The sequence below is a fragment of the Microtus ochrogaster genome, linkage group LG1 (genome assembly GCF_000317375.1).
Source record: "Microtus ochrogaster isolate Prairie Vole_2 linkage group LG1, MicOch1.0, whole genome shotgun sequence".
Lineage (NCBI taxonomy): Eukaryota > Metazoa > Chordata > Mammalia > Rodentia > Cricetidae > Microtus > Microtus ochrogaster.
In genome coordinates, this window is record NC_022027.1 from 5,868,276 (window position 1) to 5,883,667 (window position 15,392).

Sequence of the window (15,392 nt, forward strand, 5' to 3'; positions counted from 1 at the left end):
GCAGCATCTAGGCCTAACTACATAGTGCCTAGATCTAACTACACAGAATCTAGACCTAATCACACACCATCTAGATCTAACTACACAGAGTCTAGACCTAACTATGCAGCATCTAGATCTAACCCTAGCGTCTAGACCTAACTACGCAGCATCTAGGCCTAACTACACAGTGTGCAGACCTAACTACATAGTGCCTAGACCTAACTACACAGCATCTAGACCTAATCACACAGCATCTAGATCTAACTTCACAGAGTTTAGCCCTAACTACACAGCATCTAGATCTAACTACATAGAGTCTAGCCCTAACTACACAGAGTCTAGACCTAACTATGCAGCATCTAGATCTAACCACACAGCGTCTAGACCTAACTTCACAGAGTCTAGCCCTAACTACACAGCATCTAGACCTTAACTATGCAGCATCTAGATCTAACCACACAGCGTCTAGACCTAACTACGCAGTGTCTAGAATCCAGAGAATGTCTTTACCCAGTGAAGCATCACTTTGACCTTACCTTTTTTCAGACAAGGAAATTTGAACAGTTTGACCAGTCCAAAATCATCTCCAGACACCAACACTGAACTGCTATAATTGGCGTCCACCGAGTTGATGTCAATAACCTCAGCGTATTTGGGCCAAATCCCACTCACTTCAGGGCCCTTCACACACGTCCAGGAGGCCCAGGGAATCCCTTTGATTTCTTCCTTACTTGTTAAAGGCTTGCCCGCTGAAACAGTCAATATGATGTTATATTTACATGTGAAGCATATAATAACATACTTTAATCATTTATTTTTCTTGCAGAATCTAAAACCACCATTAAATATAAATCAGAGGAACTGTAAGTTGTAATCTCTTCACCCAGTTAGTTACTTTTTTGGTGGGAGAGGGAAGGTCTTAAAAAAAAATCAGCTCAAAGAATAGAAGTAAAGAGACCAGGAAGTGACTATTGTGCTAAATGCAATGGTTCAAACTACCAATACTTCCCTGACCCCAATTACCAAGACACAGGAGCTCGCACAGTGGGTTTATCTTTGAATGACATTGTTATGTGTCATCAGTGCCAGGTCACCAACATTTTGCAAGGCTTTTAAAACCTTGGCAAAGCTTGTCTTAAACTTTATTTTTCAAACTTTAAGTATCATTGCATGTGATCTTTTAAATTAATCGATTTATGTATTTTTTTTTATTGGTGTGCACGGGATGTGCATGCACTTGGAGGATGACAACATGGTTGGGACTGAAAGGCATGCGCCACCATCGCCCGGCTGCATGTGATCTTTTAAATTAATCGATTTATGTATTTTTTATTATTGGTGTGCACGGGATATGCATGCACTTTTAAATTAATCGATTTATGTATTTTTATTATTGGTGTGCACGGGATGTGCATGCACTTTTAAATTAATCGATTTATGTATTTTTTATTATTGGTGTGCACGGGATGTGCACGCACTTGGAGGATGACAACATGGTTGGGACTGAATTCAGGTCCCAGTCTCAGCAGCAAGTGCCACCTTGTCAGACTACAAACGATCTTTGATTTTTTTTAAGTTTTTTAAGATTTAAATTATATGCACAGTGTATGTTTGTATATGGGTATTTGCACATAAATGCAGGTGCCCATAGGAGCTCGAGGAATCAGACCCAGCAGGGCTGGATAAGGCTGTCGGCCACCTCACTGTGCTGAGAACCAAGTCTTCAGATTAGTAAGCACTTCTAACCCCTGAACCACCTCCAGGCCCCACAAGTGATTTCTGTTTTAAATAAAAATTCAGGCTCTACACATTTTAAAATGGACTTTTATTATTTTACTCCTGGTCACTGAATCCACAGAATTATGATAACTAAGTGTAGTTGTTTGTGGGAACTGTTCCTAAAAGCCGCTGTGGGTCTGCTCCCTGACACAGGGCTCAGTTTCCATTTCTGTCAACAGATTAGTGAGGTCCACAGATGGCATACACAGACACACACACACACACAGACACACACACACAGATACACACACACACATACACAGACACACAGACAGATACACATACAGACACATACGGACAAAGGCACACAGACAAAGACACACACAGAGACACATATACACACAGAGACACATACACACACAGAGAGACACACAAAACAAACACGCAAGCCACAAAAGCAAATGTGTGGTAAATATTCAACAGGTATAATTTTTAAATTCAAAATCAATACAGTTAAGCATATACCCTGATGCTTACGCTATTAAAATTAGGTATATCCTCAAACAGAGAGCTGAAGAGAAGACACCTTTTCAAAGTGACCTAGACTGTGTCATTGCGAGACTATTCTCAAAGATGGCACTCGAGTGACCACAGACTCCGAGAAGGAGTTGGAGTATTGTCCGTGACCTGCTCCTCCAAAAGAGACTCAGAAGAGAAAACGATCTCAGCGTGGCAGCCGAGTTCGGAGCTCCCGGCAGAATGATAAAGCAAGCTGGAGCATCATTGCTGAGCAGGACGGCATTTTATTCCAGATGACAATGTGATGCAGACACTTTCCTCATACGGAAAAGCTAAGGATGAGGTAACATCCCTCATGTCTTCTGGGCATGCGCTCTACCCGTAACTTACACCTTCTCCCTGGTAACAGTTTTTGTTTTACGACAGAGCCTCAGTAGAGGCTGCCAAAACAGACCCCAAACTGTAACTTCTGCCTCAGCCTCCCAGGTAAATAATTTTTCAATGAAAATTTCAAGAGAAAATATAATTGTATATATAAAGGTTAATATTCATGTTACACTTTCTTGTTCCTTTTAAAAAAATCATTAAAGAGTATAATTTAGACCTCTTTATAAGTGACATTTTAGTCCTACAAACCAAATGTCACTTAATTGCCATAGCTCAAGACAGGTGAATCTCTTACATCAAAGTTGCAAGGTGGACACAAATAAAAAAAATGCGCCCATTGGATTTTAAAAAGCTGTGTTTCAGCCACTAATCTGGTTGTGATGGCTAGACCACAGGGCACGCACGCAGTTCTTCGGGGCCAGACCTCGTCGAAAGGCTCTAACCTGACCTAGGAGATACCTTAGTTCTCTGCTGCTGTTCTTTCTAAGGCTCAGCAGACCACTTAGTCCTTTGGATCTTGGTCGAAATTTGTTTGCCCGACGGTCACATGCCTAAAGTATGTGACAGGAAGAGAGAAACCCTCTAGGAATTAAAAGTTTGAACTTTTGAAGGGAAATATAAAATACTTAAGATTTATAACTAGTTTGCAAACACTAAAATAAACACGAGATAATACTTTGGGCTTTCAAAGGTTGTTGGGAGCTGTGTGGCCTAGATTCAGATCACCATGAGTGCTTATCCCATGGGCCTACAGGTCTCCACGAGGCAAGAGCCATGGAAACGGCCTTTCACTTGGCAAGGGCCAGTGGACTTCGGGAGGGCACAGAATACGGCATGACGTCACAGCCTTCACGCTCTCATCTCTCGATGCTGATGATTCTCTTAGCGGTTTTCCATCCTACTTTGGCAGCCACGTACGGGTCAGATGTCATCATTCCCAGAAACACCACCCATTTTCTCACACTAAAGCAGCTAAAGTTAGGCTTCTCAGGTTTTCTCTAGAAACACCTGCTGTCACCCCAGACTCTGGGAAACCCTTCTGGTTCAGTGCTAACAGGATCGGAGGCCATAAGAGTTAACGGGCAGTCAAAGAAACACGAGCTAACTGTATGCTAGCAGCTTATGGTAAATCACCCTGTTTCTGTAAAGAAGTTTGTTAGGTTTTGAACAACTTCATTGCTCCTGCGAATGTGTGCCTATGCAAGGACAGGATGTATCTGGTTTGATATTTAGCCAAATGCTGAGTGTTGTTTTTGGTTTAAAAGTTGTTTTGAACAATACTCAACTTCATTTGAAAAAACAAAAAACCCAGGACTTCAAGCTCTATTATAGAGCTACAGTAATGAAAACAGCTTGGTACTGGCATAAAAATGGAATCGAATCAAAAACCCTGATATTAATCCACACATCTATGAACACCTGATATTTAACAAAGAAGATAATATTAGACAATGAGAAAAAGAAAACATTTTCAACAAATGGTGCTGGCACAACTGGATATCAACAAGTAGAAGAATGAAAATAGATCCATATCAATCACCATGCACAAAACTCAAGTCCAAATGGATCAAAGACCTCAATATAAATCCAACCACACTGAACCTCATAGAAGAGAAAGTGGAAAGTAGCCTTCAACAGATGGGCACAGGAGACCACTTCCTAAATATAATACCAGTAGCACAGACACTGAGAGCAACATTAAATAAATGGGATTTCCTGAAACTGAGAAGTTTCTGTAAAGCAAAGAACACAGTCAATAAGAGAAAAAGGCAGCCCTGCTGAATGCGAGATCTTCACCAACCCCACATCAGACAGAGGACTGATAAAGAACTCAAGAAATTAGACATCAAAATACCAAATAATCCAATTTAAAAAGGGGTATAGATCTAAACAGAAAATTCTCAACAGAAGAATATCAAATGGCCAAAAGACACTTGAGGAAATGTTCAACATTCTTAGCCATCAGGGAAATGCAAATCAGGGCAGGGAACCCTGACTGCAGAGGAAGGAGGAGGGGAGTGGAGTGTGGGGAATGGGGGGAGGGGGAGGGAAAAGGGAGGCGGAAATTTTTAATAATAAAAAAAAAACACCATGTATTTTAAGAATTTAAAAAAAAAACAACTCTGAGATACCATCTTACACCGGTCAAAAAAGGCTAAGATCAAAAACACCAGTGATAACTTATGCTGGGGAGGCTGTGGAGAAAGGAGAACACTCCTCCATTGCTGGTGGGAGTGCAAACTTGTACAGCCACTTTGGAAATGAGTATGGCGGTGTCTCAGAAAACTGGGAATCAGTCTACCTCAAGACCCAGCAATACCATTCTTGGGCATATACCCAAAGGATGCTCAATCATACTATAAGGGTATTTGCTCAACTATGTTCATAGCAGCATTATTCATAATAGCCAGAACCTGGAAACAACCTAGATGCCTCTCAACTGAAGAATGGATAAAGAAAATGTGGTACATTTGCACAATGGAGTACTACTCAGCAGTAAAAAACAATGACATCTTGATATTTGCATGCAAATGGATGAAGCTAGGAATAAAAACCCCACCCTGAGTGAGGTAACCCAGACCCTGAAAGATGAGCACGGTATATACTCACTCATAAGTTGATATTAGATGTAAAGCAAAAGATAACGAGCCTCCAGTACACGACCCCAAAGAAATGGAGTAACAAGGAGAACCCAAAGAGAAACATATATGGATCCCCCTGGGAAGGGGAAATAGACAATATCTCCTGAGAAAATTCGGAGCGTGGGGGGTGGGTGGAAGGGGAGGAGGGCATAAGGAAAAGGGGGAGGAGAACTTGAGGGAACTGGATGGGCCTGATGGAGGAAGGACAGAGAGGGAGATATCTTGATTGAGGAGCCATTATGGGGCTAGAGAAACTCTCAGGAATCCACAAGGATGATCCCAGCTATGATCCTAAGCCGTTGTGGAGAGGGGGCCTGAACTGGCCTGGCCCTGTAGTCAGATTGATGACTACCTTAAATGTCATCATAGAACCTTCATTCAGCAACTGATGGAAGCAGATGCAGAGATCCACAGTGTACCACTGGGCTGAGCTCCCAAAGTCCAGTGGAAGGAACCAGCATAGGACCAAACTAGGTCCTCTGAATGTGGGTGACAGTTGTATGGCTGGGGCAGACTATGGGGCCACTGGCAGCGAGACCAGGATTTATTCCTACTGTTTGTACTGGCTTTTTGGAACTCATTTTTTTTGGAGGGATACCTTACTTAACCTAGATGTAGTGGGGAGGGCCTAGTCCTGCCTTAGAGCGGTGTACTAGACTTCGTTGACTCCCCATGGGAAACCTTACCCTCTCTGAGGAGTGGGATAAGGGGAAGGTAGAGGGAGCAGGGGGAGGGGAGGGAGTGGGAACTGGGATTGGTATGTAAAAAGAGAAAACATAATTAAAAAAAAATAAATTAAAAAAATAAAAGCTGTTTTGATGTAAAAATTGGGAAAACCATAATTGACATATTTGTTTTCACTGGAAGTTAATGCCGGATGGTGTGGGAAACACGCTTGTTTTTGAAGTATAAATAGAGATAGCAGCTAGAGCTATTCGGACTGGCCACTTGCGTGAAACTCATCTGGTAGTTGGACAGTTCTTCGCCGACACCCCTTCCCTGTCCCAGCATCCGAATCTGGGCTGTGCAGCAAGAGCGCAGCAAAAGGTGAATACAAAATCTCTACCACGAAGACACCCTGGTGTTCACATTACTGTGACTGCCCGGCAGGCCGAGCACACACGGCTTCCATCCTTCACCTCGGTTTCTGCTGCAGAGAGGCACGTGTGAGCATTTTGTGGATTGGCTATTCAGTCATTCGCCTTCTGGGAAATGTGTCAATCAACAATACAAATGGCAAAGCACGAAGGGGCTGGAAGCACGAGGAGCTTGGGAAGCATGCGGCCTGCATGCAGAGCTAAGCAGCCGTGGACTCCACATTCCTGGAAGCGCCGGGAACAACTATTTCAGGTCATCTGTTTCTAAAAGTGACAAAGTATTGCATTATATAGAAGATTACAGATTGCTATACGGAGCGAGAGTTTGTAGCACCGAGCGTCAATATTTGTCTTCATCATGGAATTAAAAAAATCATTTGTTATTTTATTGCGGTGTGTGTGTGTGTGTGTGTGTGTGTGTGTGTGTGTGTGTAGGTCATAGGACAATTTGACGGAATCAGCTCTCTCCTCCCACTCTATGCTGGTTCTATGCACTGAGCTCAGGTTACTAGGCTTGCAGGGCGGAGTCACTGCACCAGCTTCTTTCTAACAGAATTTAAGAACAGAGTCATTTCAAGTCCACTGGGCGCTCTTCCCCCAACCGCATTTCGTTTTCTTTCCTTAGCATAACCCATCCCCTGGGTGGAACGCTGAGCATACCCATGCATGTGCAACACACGCTATGATGTAAGAGGTGGAAATATGTGAACTTATTTTAACGTCCTAACGGTTTTGTTTGAGTGAGCATACACTGTGCGTACTGTCTTGCGTTTATTTGCTCAGCAGCATACTTTTGAGATCTACCTAGACTGACACAAGCTGGCCGGGGCCGTTCCTCACGGCATTGCCTCCTGAGACTGCACACTCAGACTTTCTTCACGCTGACAGCAGCCTCTTAGGGATTCTGCATCAGTTTTGTTTCCTGCAGTCCCCGGCACAGTAAGAATTTCTGTGCATAATCTTTTTTTTAAAAAAAGATTTATTTATTTATTATGTATATAATGCTCTGTCTGTATATGTGCTGGTCAGAAGAGGGCGCCAGATCTCACTACAGATGGCTGTGAGCCACCATGTGGTTGCTGGGAATTGAACTCAGGACCTCTGGAAGAGCAGGCAGTGCTCTTAACCTCTGAGCCATCTCTCCAGCCCCTTCTGTGCATATTCTTAATCAACATTGCACAGTGTTAGTTCTCTCCCACCAAGTACCATTGACAGGCTCGGGCCAGTCTAAGTGCTGCTCTGCCTATGATGTGCCCATTAGAACAACATGGGTATTTAGGCCCAGTGTATGTTCATCTTTAAATCTTACTCATAGTTTTTCCTAATATTTAAAAACTTTTCGTGTGACCCAACTCATTAACCTTTTCTCTGAGGGTCCATGACCTAGGGATCTTGTAGAGAACATCCCTTATCCTGAGGTCATAGGACATGCCTCTACATTTCTCCACGAGTCTGCTCTTCACGAGCATCTCCCATACGCATCTCCCTAGGACTCACACGGCATTCTATAGAAGAGTCTCTCCCCAGCCCCGTCATTGGTTTGCAGGTACTTGCTGTCCAGAGACCAGTCAATGTGCGTGATGAAGCTAAGCGACTTGTTACATTCTCCTATTTTCTTATACCGCTGGGCAACAGCATAGACATCCACAGGGCCATCGTTGGACCCCACCGCCAGGTAAGAACCATCTGGGGAAAACTTCATTTCATGAATGACTTCTTTTCTGTCTTTGATATGGACCACTTCTGTCATATCTCTGTAGGAATAAAACGCAAAGTGACAGGGAATCGAGAAATAGAAAACCCAGGTCGTGTTCTGAAAGGGGTGTGTCACAAGAGAGAAAAATTCTATGGGGACTAAAAGATCTATTTTAATAAAAGATATGATATATTTACAATTTATATCCTGCTTTTAAAAAGTAAAACAAACATTTAAAATAGTATTTTGTGCCCTCAGAGTAAAAATAAAAGCCTAATTAACACAAAGAATATTTGCTTTCATGTTCAACTATGTTTTGTTGAAAATTTTATCTAAAAGTTAGAGTTAAAAGTCACTTTAAAATATGCAATGCAGAAAGGCAAAGCACATCAAAATTAGTGTAAAAATAAGGCAGCTGTTTATGTCTTAAGCATAAATGAGGGCAGATGTGACGGCGCACGCCTTTAACCCCAGCCTTGGAAGGCAGAGGTAAGCAGATCTCTGGGAGCTGGAGGCTGGTTCATCCACATATCAAGTTTCAGGCCACACAGGGCTATGGAGTGAGATCCTGTCACTCACTAAACTATTATGCTTATTGTTACTTTAAAGGAACGAGTCTAAAAGAAGACAATTACTACTCTTTAAATATCAAAATGCTATCAGGAGGCAGAGGCAGGTGGATTTCTGTGAGTTTGAGGCCAGCCTGGTCTACAAGAGCTAGTTCCAGGACAGGCTCCAAAACTACAGAGAAACCCTGTCTCAAAAAAAAAAAAAAAATCAAAATGCTATGCAATCCCTTCATCCCACCATGAAAGGTTGTAAAGAATATGCTGAATCACTCAAACATTAGGGATCTTTTTTGGTCAAATTCTTTTTAAATGTAATTTTTTGAGGGTTTTCACAATGCATTTTGATTATATTCACCCTCTTTTCCCAACCAAATCCAGAACCACCTCCTGACTTTGTCTCATCTTTTTTTAAAGCCCACCCAGTGCAATTTGTGCTGCCATATATTTCTGGGTGCACGATCATTCACTAGAGCACAGAACCAGCCAAGTTCTGCTAAGATTAATTTCTGCTTGTGTCTGAAAGCTCACTGGGGTTACTTCCCCCTCCAACTAGGAGACAGGATTATGACTCAGGCTGCCCGAGCCAATGAAGATGGCTTCATCAGCTCTAAAACAGACCGAGTGCATCCAACAGTAGCAAGGATTTGCCTCCACATAACCGGGCCTACAGCTTCTATCATTTACTGCAGCGCTCCGCTGTGCTATAACAACACACACTAACTGCACGGGTTTCCTTTGTTTGTACTTGAGAGTTCCTTCTAAAAGGAAATTTGGTAATTGACTACCTTATCATCAGTCAATCAGCAGTGAATGGAAACATTGCCCACTAATTTGGTAACGAGTTATATGTGGGTGGTAATGAGGATTCAGAGCAATAAATTGTGCTAAGAGCTCTCCACACTGTACAGAATTTTCTCCACATAAAACACGCCGCATTATTTTTCAGCTATACTTCTTTGCTGTAATTACAAAATGGGTAAACCAAGGGAACAACTAATTCATTCAGAGGAGTTCCACAGGGGAGTGGCAGTTCTTGTCCAGTATAAACAATACAGGATGTCAGCATGCAGAAAACACTCCAGCTCTCTACCTATTCTACGCATGAAATCTTTGATTCAAGCTCACTTATAAGAATTTAGTGTTGTTGGGTGCTGCTTTACAATTTCTGCTTCTTTTTCCAGCTTAACTACCAAACTCACAACCTCCCGTCTCAAGTCCCTGGGATCTCACTCGGATCTTACAAAGGTCAGTGTGGAATGTGTTAAGGAACTTCTAAAAGTACTGGCTGGGATAGCATCCTCCATGAAAAACAGTATTTCTTTGCAGCAAATCATACAACCTATTATTTCTATGAAGAGACTGAAGACTCTAACAGACTTCACATCAAGTCACTGGGTTAGGTTCTATGTCCAAAGAGTTTACCAAAGACATCTGGATTTCCAGTGTTCTGGATTTCAGAATCACAGGTAAGGGATTTCCTAGCACTGTGACATATTTTATGACCAGGATACTCTTTAACTTTTAACAAAGGAACATCTCAGAGGATCATTTTCAGTAAGGAATGTACCTGACTCGGAGAACAATGAAAGAGCCATCCTTCATGCCCAGGGCCAACTGAGACCCGTCCGGGCTGAAGGAGACACTACGGACTGCTTCTTCCATGTTGCAGCGGGCAATCAAGGCATGGTCGGCCAGACTCCACAGCCTAAGGACCAAGAACAGGATCAAATAAAGACCGAACCAACCCCTCAACCGTCTTCCCACCCAGGGTAGGAAACCTGCTCTTCACACAGTAACTTCACACCCATGCCCTTCACCTTGTTGTCAGAACATCTGGGAAAGGATTTTGTCCGCCTTTGGGTCACTTCCATCACTCAAAAAAAAAAAAAAAAAAAAAAAAAAAAAAAAAAGAAAAGAAAAAAGAAAACCTAACAAAAAATATGAGGTGAAATTTGCAAAGATTTTAGGATACACAGACTAGAAAATCCAAACACTGCTTTGCAAAGTCTTCTCTTTGGAAATCAGAAATTGTCCTTTATTTATGCCAATGGCTGTTAACCATGCCCCAAGGGTAGGAATGGCTAGGACTGTGTCTTAGTTAGGGTTACTATTGCTGTGATGAAGCACCATGATCAAACAAACTTGGGGAGGAGAGGGTGTATTGGCTTACTCTCCACAACATTGTTCATCATTGAAGGAAGTCAGGACAAGAACTCAAACAGGGCAGGAACCTGGAGGCAGGAGCTCATGCAGAGGCCATGGAGAGATTTTTATGCTTGCTTCTATGGCTTGCACAGCCTTTCTTATAGAACTCAGGACCACTAGCCCAGGGCTAGCACCAACCACCATGGGCTGGACCCTCCCCATCAATCATTAATTAAGAAAATGCTTGAGAGGTGAATCTTATGGAGGGATTTTTCTTAATTGAGGTTCCTTTCTTTTTCAGATGACTCTAACTTATATCAGGTTGACAGTGAAACTAGCCAGGACATGCTGCTCCGGTTAGTTTTACAATGAGCTTTCGAGAACATTTTCCAAGTCGCTGTACGTAAGCATATGTAGACAGAAACACATATCCCAGCAGCTGGCTCCCCTGGGTATGTGTGTGGGTATCTGAGAGAAGAGAATAAATGATGTTCCTTTGTAGGATTGCTCCAGAATTTACTCATGGTTATCACTCAACAGTCTCAGGGCTTTGCTCATGGGCTACTATTGGAGGGCAATGTTTCATGGTGCTAGTAGCCAAAAAGTGCAGCTTCTGGTGGAGAAATACAGACCAGGAGGCAAACAGAGCTCACAGAGCGTTGAGCAAAACTAACCATAGGGTTCCTGGCTCCAGAACACTTATTCCGGGTACCTCAAGCTAAGCAAACCCAGAGAAAACATTTATATTATGCAGATAGGAGCGTCTGGGTTGTGTGGTGGTATTTGATCTCTGTGAGAGGTTTTCTAATGATGGTGACGACAACGCACGCTTGAGCACATGTCTGGGAGTTGATTCTCGCCTTCTACCGTGTGAATTCCAAGGTCGTTGGGATGGGCAGAGGATGTCTTTACCGTGGAGCTGGCCTTGCAAAGGCTGTCTTAATATGGTCTTCTCTTCACACACATCAAATGTCTGTGAGAAGGACCAAGAACTTGCAATCCTAAAACAAGTGTCAGTCTCACGCGGCAGTTTCCTCAAGTGCACCCAGCTATTGGGAGGGAGGTGGGGCTGCACAGTGAGCGCCTACCTGGTCCCTCAGGAAGCCCGAAGTCTTCAGTCGAAAGCTCAGGGTAGCCTCTCCATACCTCATCTATTCCTGGTGACCTTCGTGATGTTTTTAACCATGCACTATTTTTAGGCGATGTGAGTTTTACTTCAGAAGGATGAAGAGGCCACCACTCCTTGGTCAGTTGGGTTATCCCCTGAGGCTGCTAAGCAAACCTCAAGAAAGCACAGCTTCTACCCTTCTTACTTCAAAGTTCTGCAAAAATACACTCAAATGTCTAGCAAGATTAACTGTTGAGCACCGCCAGCACGAGCTCCTCAGCCATGTTGACAGCTGTGCGACTCAACTGTAAAAATCTAAAAGTCAAGGGCCTGTGTGAGCTCTTTGCTTTGGAGGGATAAGAACTGGGTCACAGGCATTTGGTTAACTTTGGGAGGCATAGACATTTGGTTAACTTGGGGGGCATAGACATTTGGTTAACTTTGGGGGCCATAGACATTTGGTTAACTTTGGGGGCCATAGACATTTGGTTAACTTGGGGGCATAGACATTTGGTTAACTTTGGGGGGCATAGACATTTGGTTAACTTGGGGGGCATAGACATTTGGTTAACTTTGGGGGGCATAGACATTTGGTTAACTTTGGGGGGTACAGGCATTTGGTTAACTTTGGGGGCACAGGCATTTGGTTAACTTTGGGGGCACAGGCATTTGGTTAACTTTGGGGCAGTTTGAGTGCTCTATGCAGGGTAAAGAAAAAACAAAGTCAAGGGATGCATACAGCAAATGTTGCCTACAAAGACACTAACCGTTTCCACAAAGTCTGCAATTAATGAGGTTCCCACATTGGGAGAAACTAAAAAACAAAACTGAGCAGACTATGCTCTGAGAGCTATATAAACTCATACAGGAAGTAGAAAAAAAAGAAGTGACCTTTAGCATAGTTACAAGGTTCTATTTTAGCTTCTAAAGTTCAGAAGCAATAATCGATCAACAGATGTATTGATCACTCTTAATTTTCCCTGTGGCCTCTCTGCTGTTGAACCCTTCAAGGTTTTCAAACGCCCTCCAACCTCGGTGAGTACTACAGTTGTCAGCATGCTGGAGGCTGGCTTATTTTGGTCATTTGATCTACTCTTGTGCTCTTGAAGAACGACAGATGAAGCCAGGTGTGGTGGCACTCGCCTTTAACCCAGCCCTTGGGGGGCAGAGGCAGGCTGATTTCTGAGTCTGAAGCTAGTCTGGTCTATACAGAGTTCCAGGACAGCCAGGCTACACAGAGAAACCCTATCTCGAAAATAAATAAATAAATAAATAATACAAAGAAATAAATAAACGAACCATGTAAGCCCTGACAAAAGTACACATTATCTCAGAAATCAGCATTCGCCTTTGATGACAATGTCTAAATTTCTATTTCAGAATTTACAGCAATAGCAACAATAATAATAATTTGCTCGTGTCCTGAACATAACTTTAAAGCCAGAGCTGCAGGTCTCCTGAGGAATGAGGGTCTCTAATTAAATCCTAAAATTGCTGAACAATCCCCCTGCAGAGGGGCAAGCACAGGAATGGAACTCTTGTTTCACCAAAGAGAAGTGTGTCTGGCTCTTCTCCTGAACTAAGAAGACAACTGGTAGGCACACATTTCCATTTCCAAAAAGGTTGTCATGACTCCAGATGGAGCCGAAAAAGACAGAAAAACATATAAGGAGCCAGCTTAATGTCCTTGCTTCCAAAGTCAAGAAGGAGTTCCTAAGCTGGGGTTTATCCTTAAAGTACAGACATACTCAGGTGGAAGAAATCTCTTATCTCAGGGAAGTCGGTGAGGTGTGGCGGCTGCTGCAGCCTCACCTGACAGAGCGGTCGTCACTGCCCGTCACAGCCAGAGGCTTCTTGGGGTGCAAGGCCAGGGCCCAGAGCTCGCCCTCGCAGTGGCCCTGGAGGATGAGGACCGGCTTATCCCGCTCCCGCACAATCACTTCAAAAATCTCGCTGTCCTGGGTCCCCGCCAGGAGGCGGTCGGCCTTCCAGCACACGCTCCGGATAGACAGGCCTGTGGAAGAAAACAGCGTTCCTTTACATGGTCCACACATAAAGCCAGCACCTAAATGAGCACTCTTTCACCAAAATGCTGCCAAGATGCTCTTTCATCTGATGCTACCCGTCTTAAGTCCCGGACGGCTGGCACGTTGGACGTTACCCCTACACCTGTGACCTTATTTGCTGGAGTGACTGCTCTGCCTGACTCAGGAAACCTATGTGCTTTTACAGAAGACATATTTTAAGTACTACATTCTAAACAGTAGAAAAATCAGACGTTACGCAAACCTAACCTTCTGTGATCTCGAGCTTCTTTGGTCCATTCAGTTCCTAAGTTTGTTACCTACTGACTTCTGCAGGGAATTGTCTCACAACAGAGTTCCATTTCCCCAACTCTCCTGAAGCAGGGCTGCAGTCTACTCTGGAGCCTTGAGCTGCCTTGGTGTCTGCCGTGTATAGAGCTCCTGAAGCCGGACATGTAGGACTTGTCTCCCTAGGTTCCTGGTTAGTCAGATGTCCAGGGGTGAATAGTTTCCTCTCTGGGGATCAGAGATAGACTATAATTATGACGACCTTGTAACTTATCATTCAAATCTGATCCCCTTTCAAAGTAAAAGGAATGTAAAGCAATTAAGTTTTCATATCTTTAAAACATATATATTGGTCAAAAATATAACTTTAATATGCTGAAAGACCTAATAAAAATAATTATATCAAAAGTTTCACAAAAATTTATCACAAAATTCTACTAACACTATTATGAAAGGGAAATTTTAGGACAAGGAATAAATGGAGCGCAGGTTGTTTTTAGGATCATGAAATTGTTTTATATATGTCACTATGTATTTGTCAGAACCCATGGACTACACCTCGCCCATGAGATCCCTCATGTGGACCATGGACTTCAAGCAAAAATGCCTGCCACTATAGGTGGGATGCTGATGTCGGGAGACCATCACTGTTAGGTGGGATGCTGATGTTGGGAGATCATCACTGTAACGTGGGATGCTGATGTCGGGAGATCATCACTGTAGGTGGGATGCTGATGTCTGGAGACCGTCTCTGTAGGTGGGATGCCGATGTCCTGATGTCGGGAGACCGTCCCTGTCCTAAAACCAGCCCCTCAGAGATACCCACTTGTTCAGCTCACCTGCTCTTTACTCTTAACCATATGTATGCTTTAATCCTTGGAAATCTTATGATTGAATTGATGAAGTAAAAGTTAAAGGTTTTTTTGAAAATACTACGAATACTATGTTTTTGTAGAGAATAAAATAAACGCCTGGTGTTCAATAATTTTCTTAAAATCTATTTTTTAAAAATAACCCACAAGTAATGCTAAGTCAGATGGGATACTAGGAAAACTGTTTGGTGGTTTTGGATTTCTGAAAACCTTAGCTGCAATCCTGATGTATGGTCTTCAAAAGGTGCATAAGATACTTCATTTAAGCCGGGCGATGGTGGCGCACGCCTTTAATCCCAGCACTCGGGAGGCAGAGGCAGGCGGATCTCTGTGAGTTCGAGACC

The 15,392-nt window shown here is 43.1% G+C and overlaps 1 protein-coding gene across 3 annotated transcripts in view; it reads right to left on the reverse strand.

Annotated features, from left to right (window-relative positions):
- Eml6 (echinoderm microtubule associated protein like 6) overlaps positions 1–15,392 on the reverse strand; it is a 263,304-nt gene that overhangs the window by 94,297 nt on the left and 153,615 nt on the right. For all 3 annotated transcript variants that reach the window (XM_026785058.1, XM_026785057.1, XM_026785056.1), the window contains exons 8-11: positions 13,677–13,878; positions 10,179–10,316; positions 7,844–8,100; positions 519–731 (exon numbers count right to left, since the gene is read on the reverse strand). In XM_026785058.1, the coding sequence (XP_026640859.1) occupies positions 519–731; positions 7,844–8,100; positions 10,179–10,316; positions 13,677–13,878 (810 nt within the window). The remainder of the gene's footprint in view (positions 1–518; positions 732–7,843; positions 8,101–10,178; positions 10,317–13,676; positions 13,879–15,392) is intronic.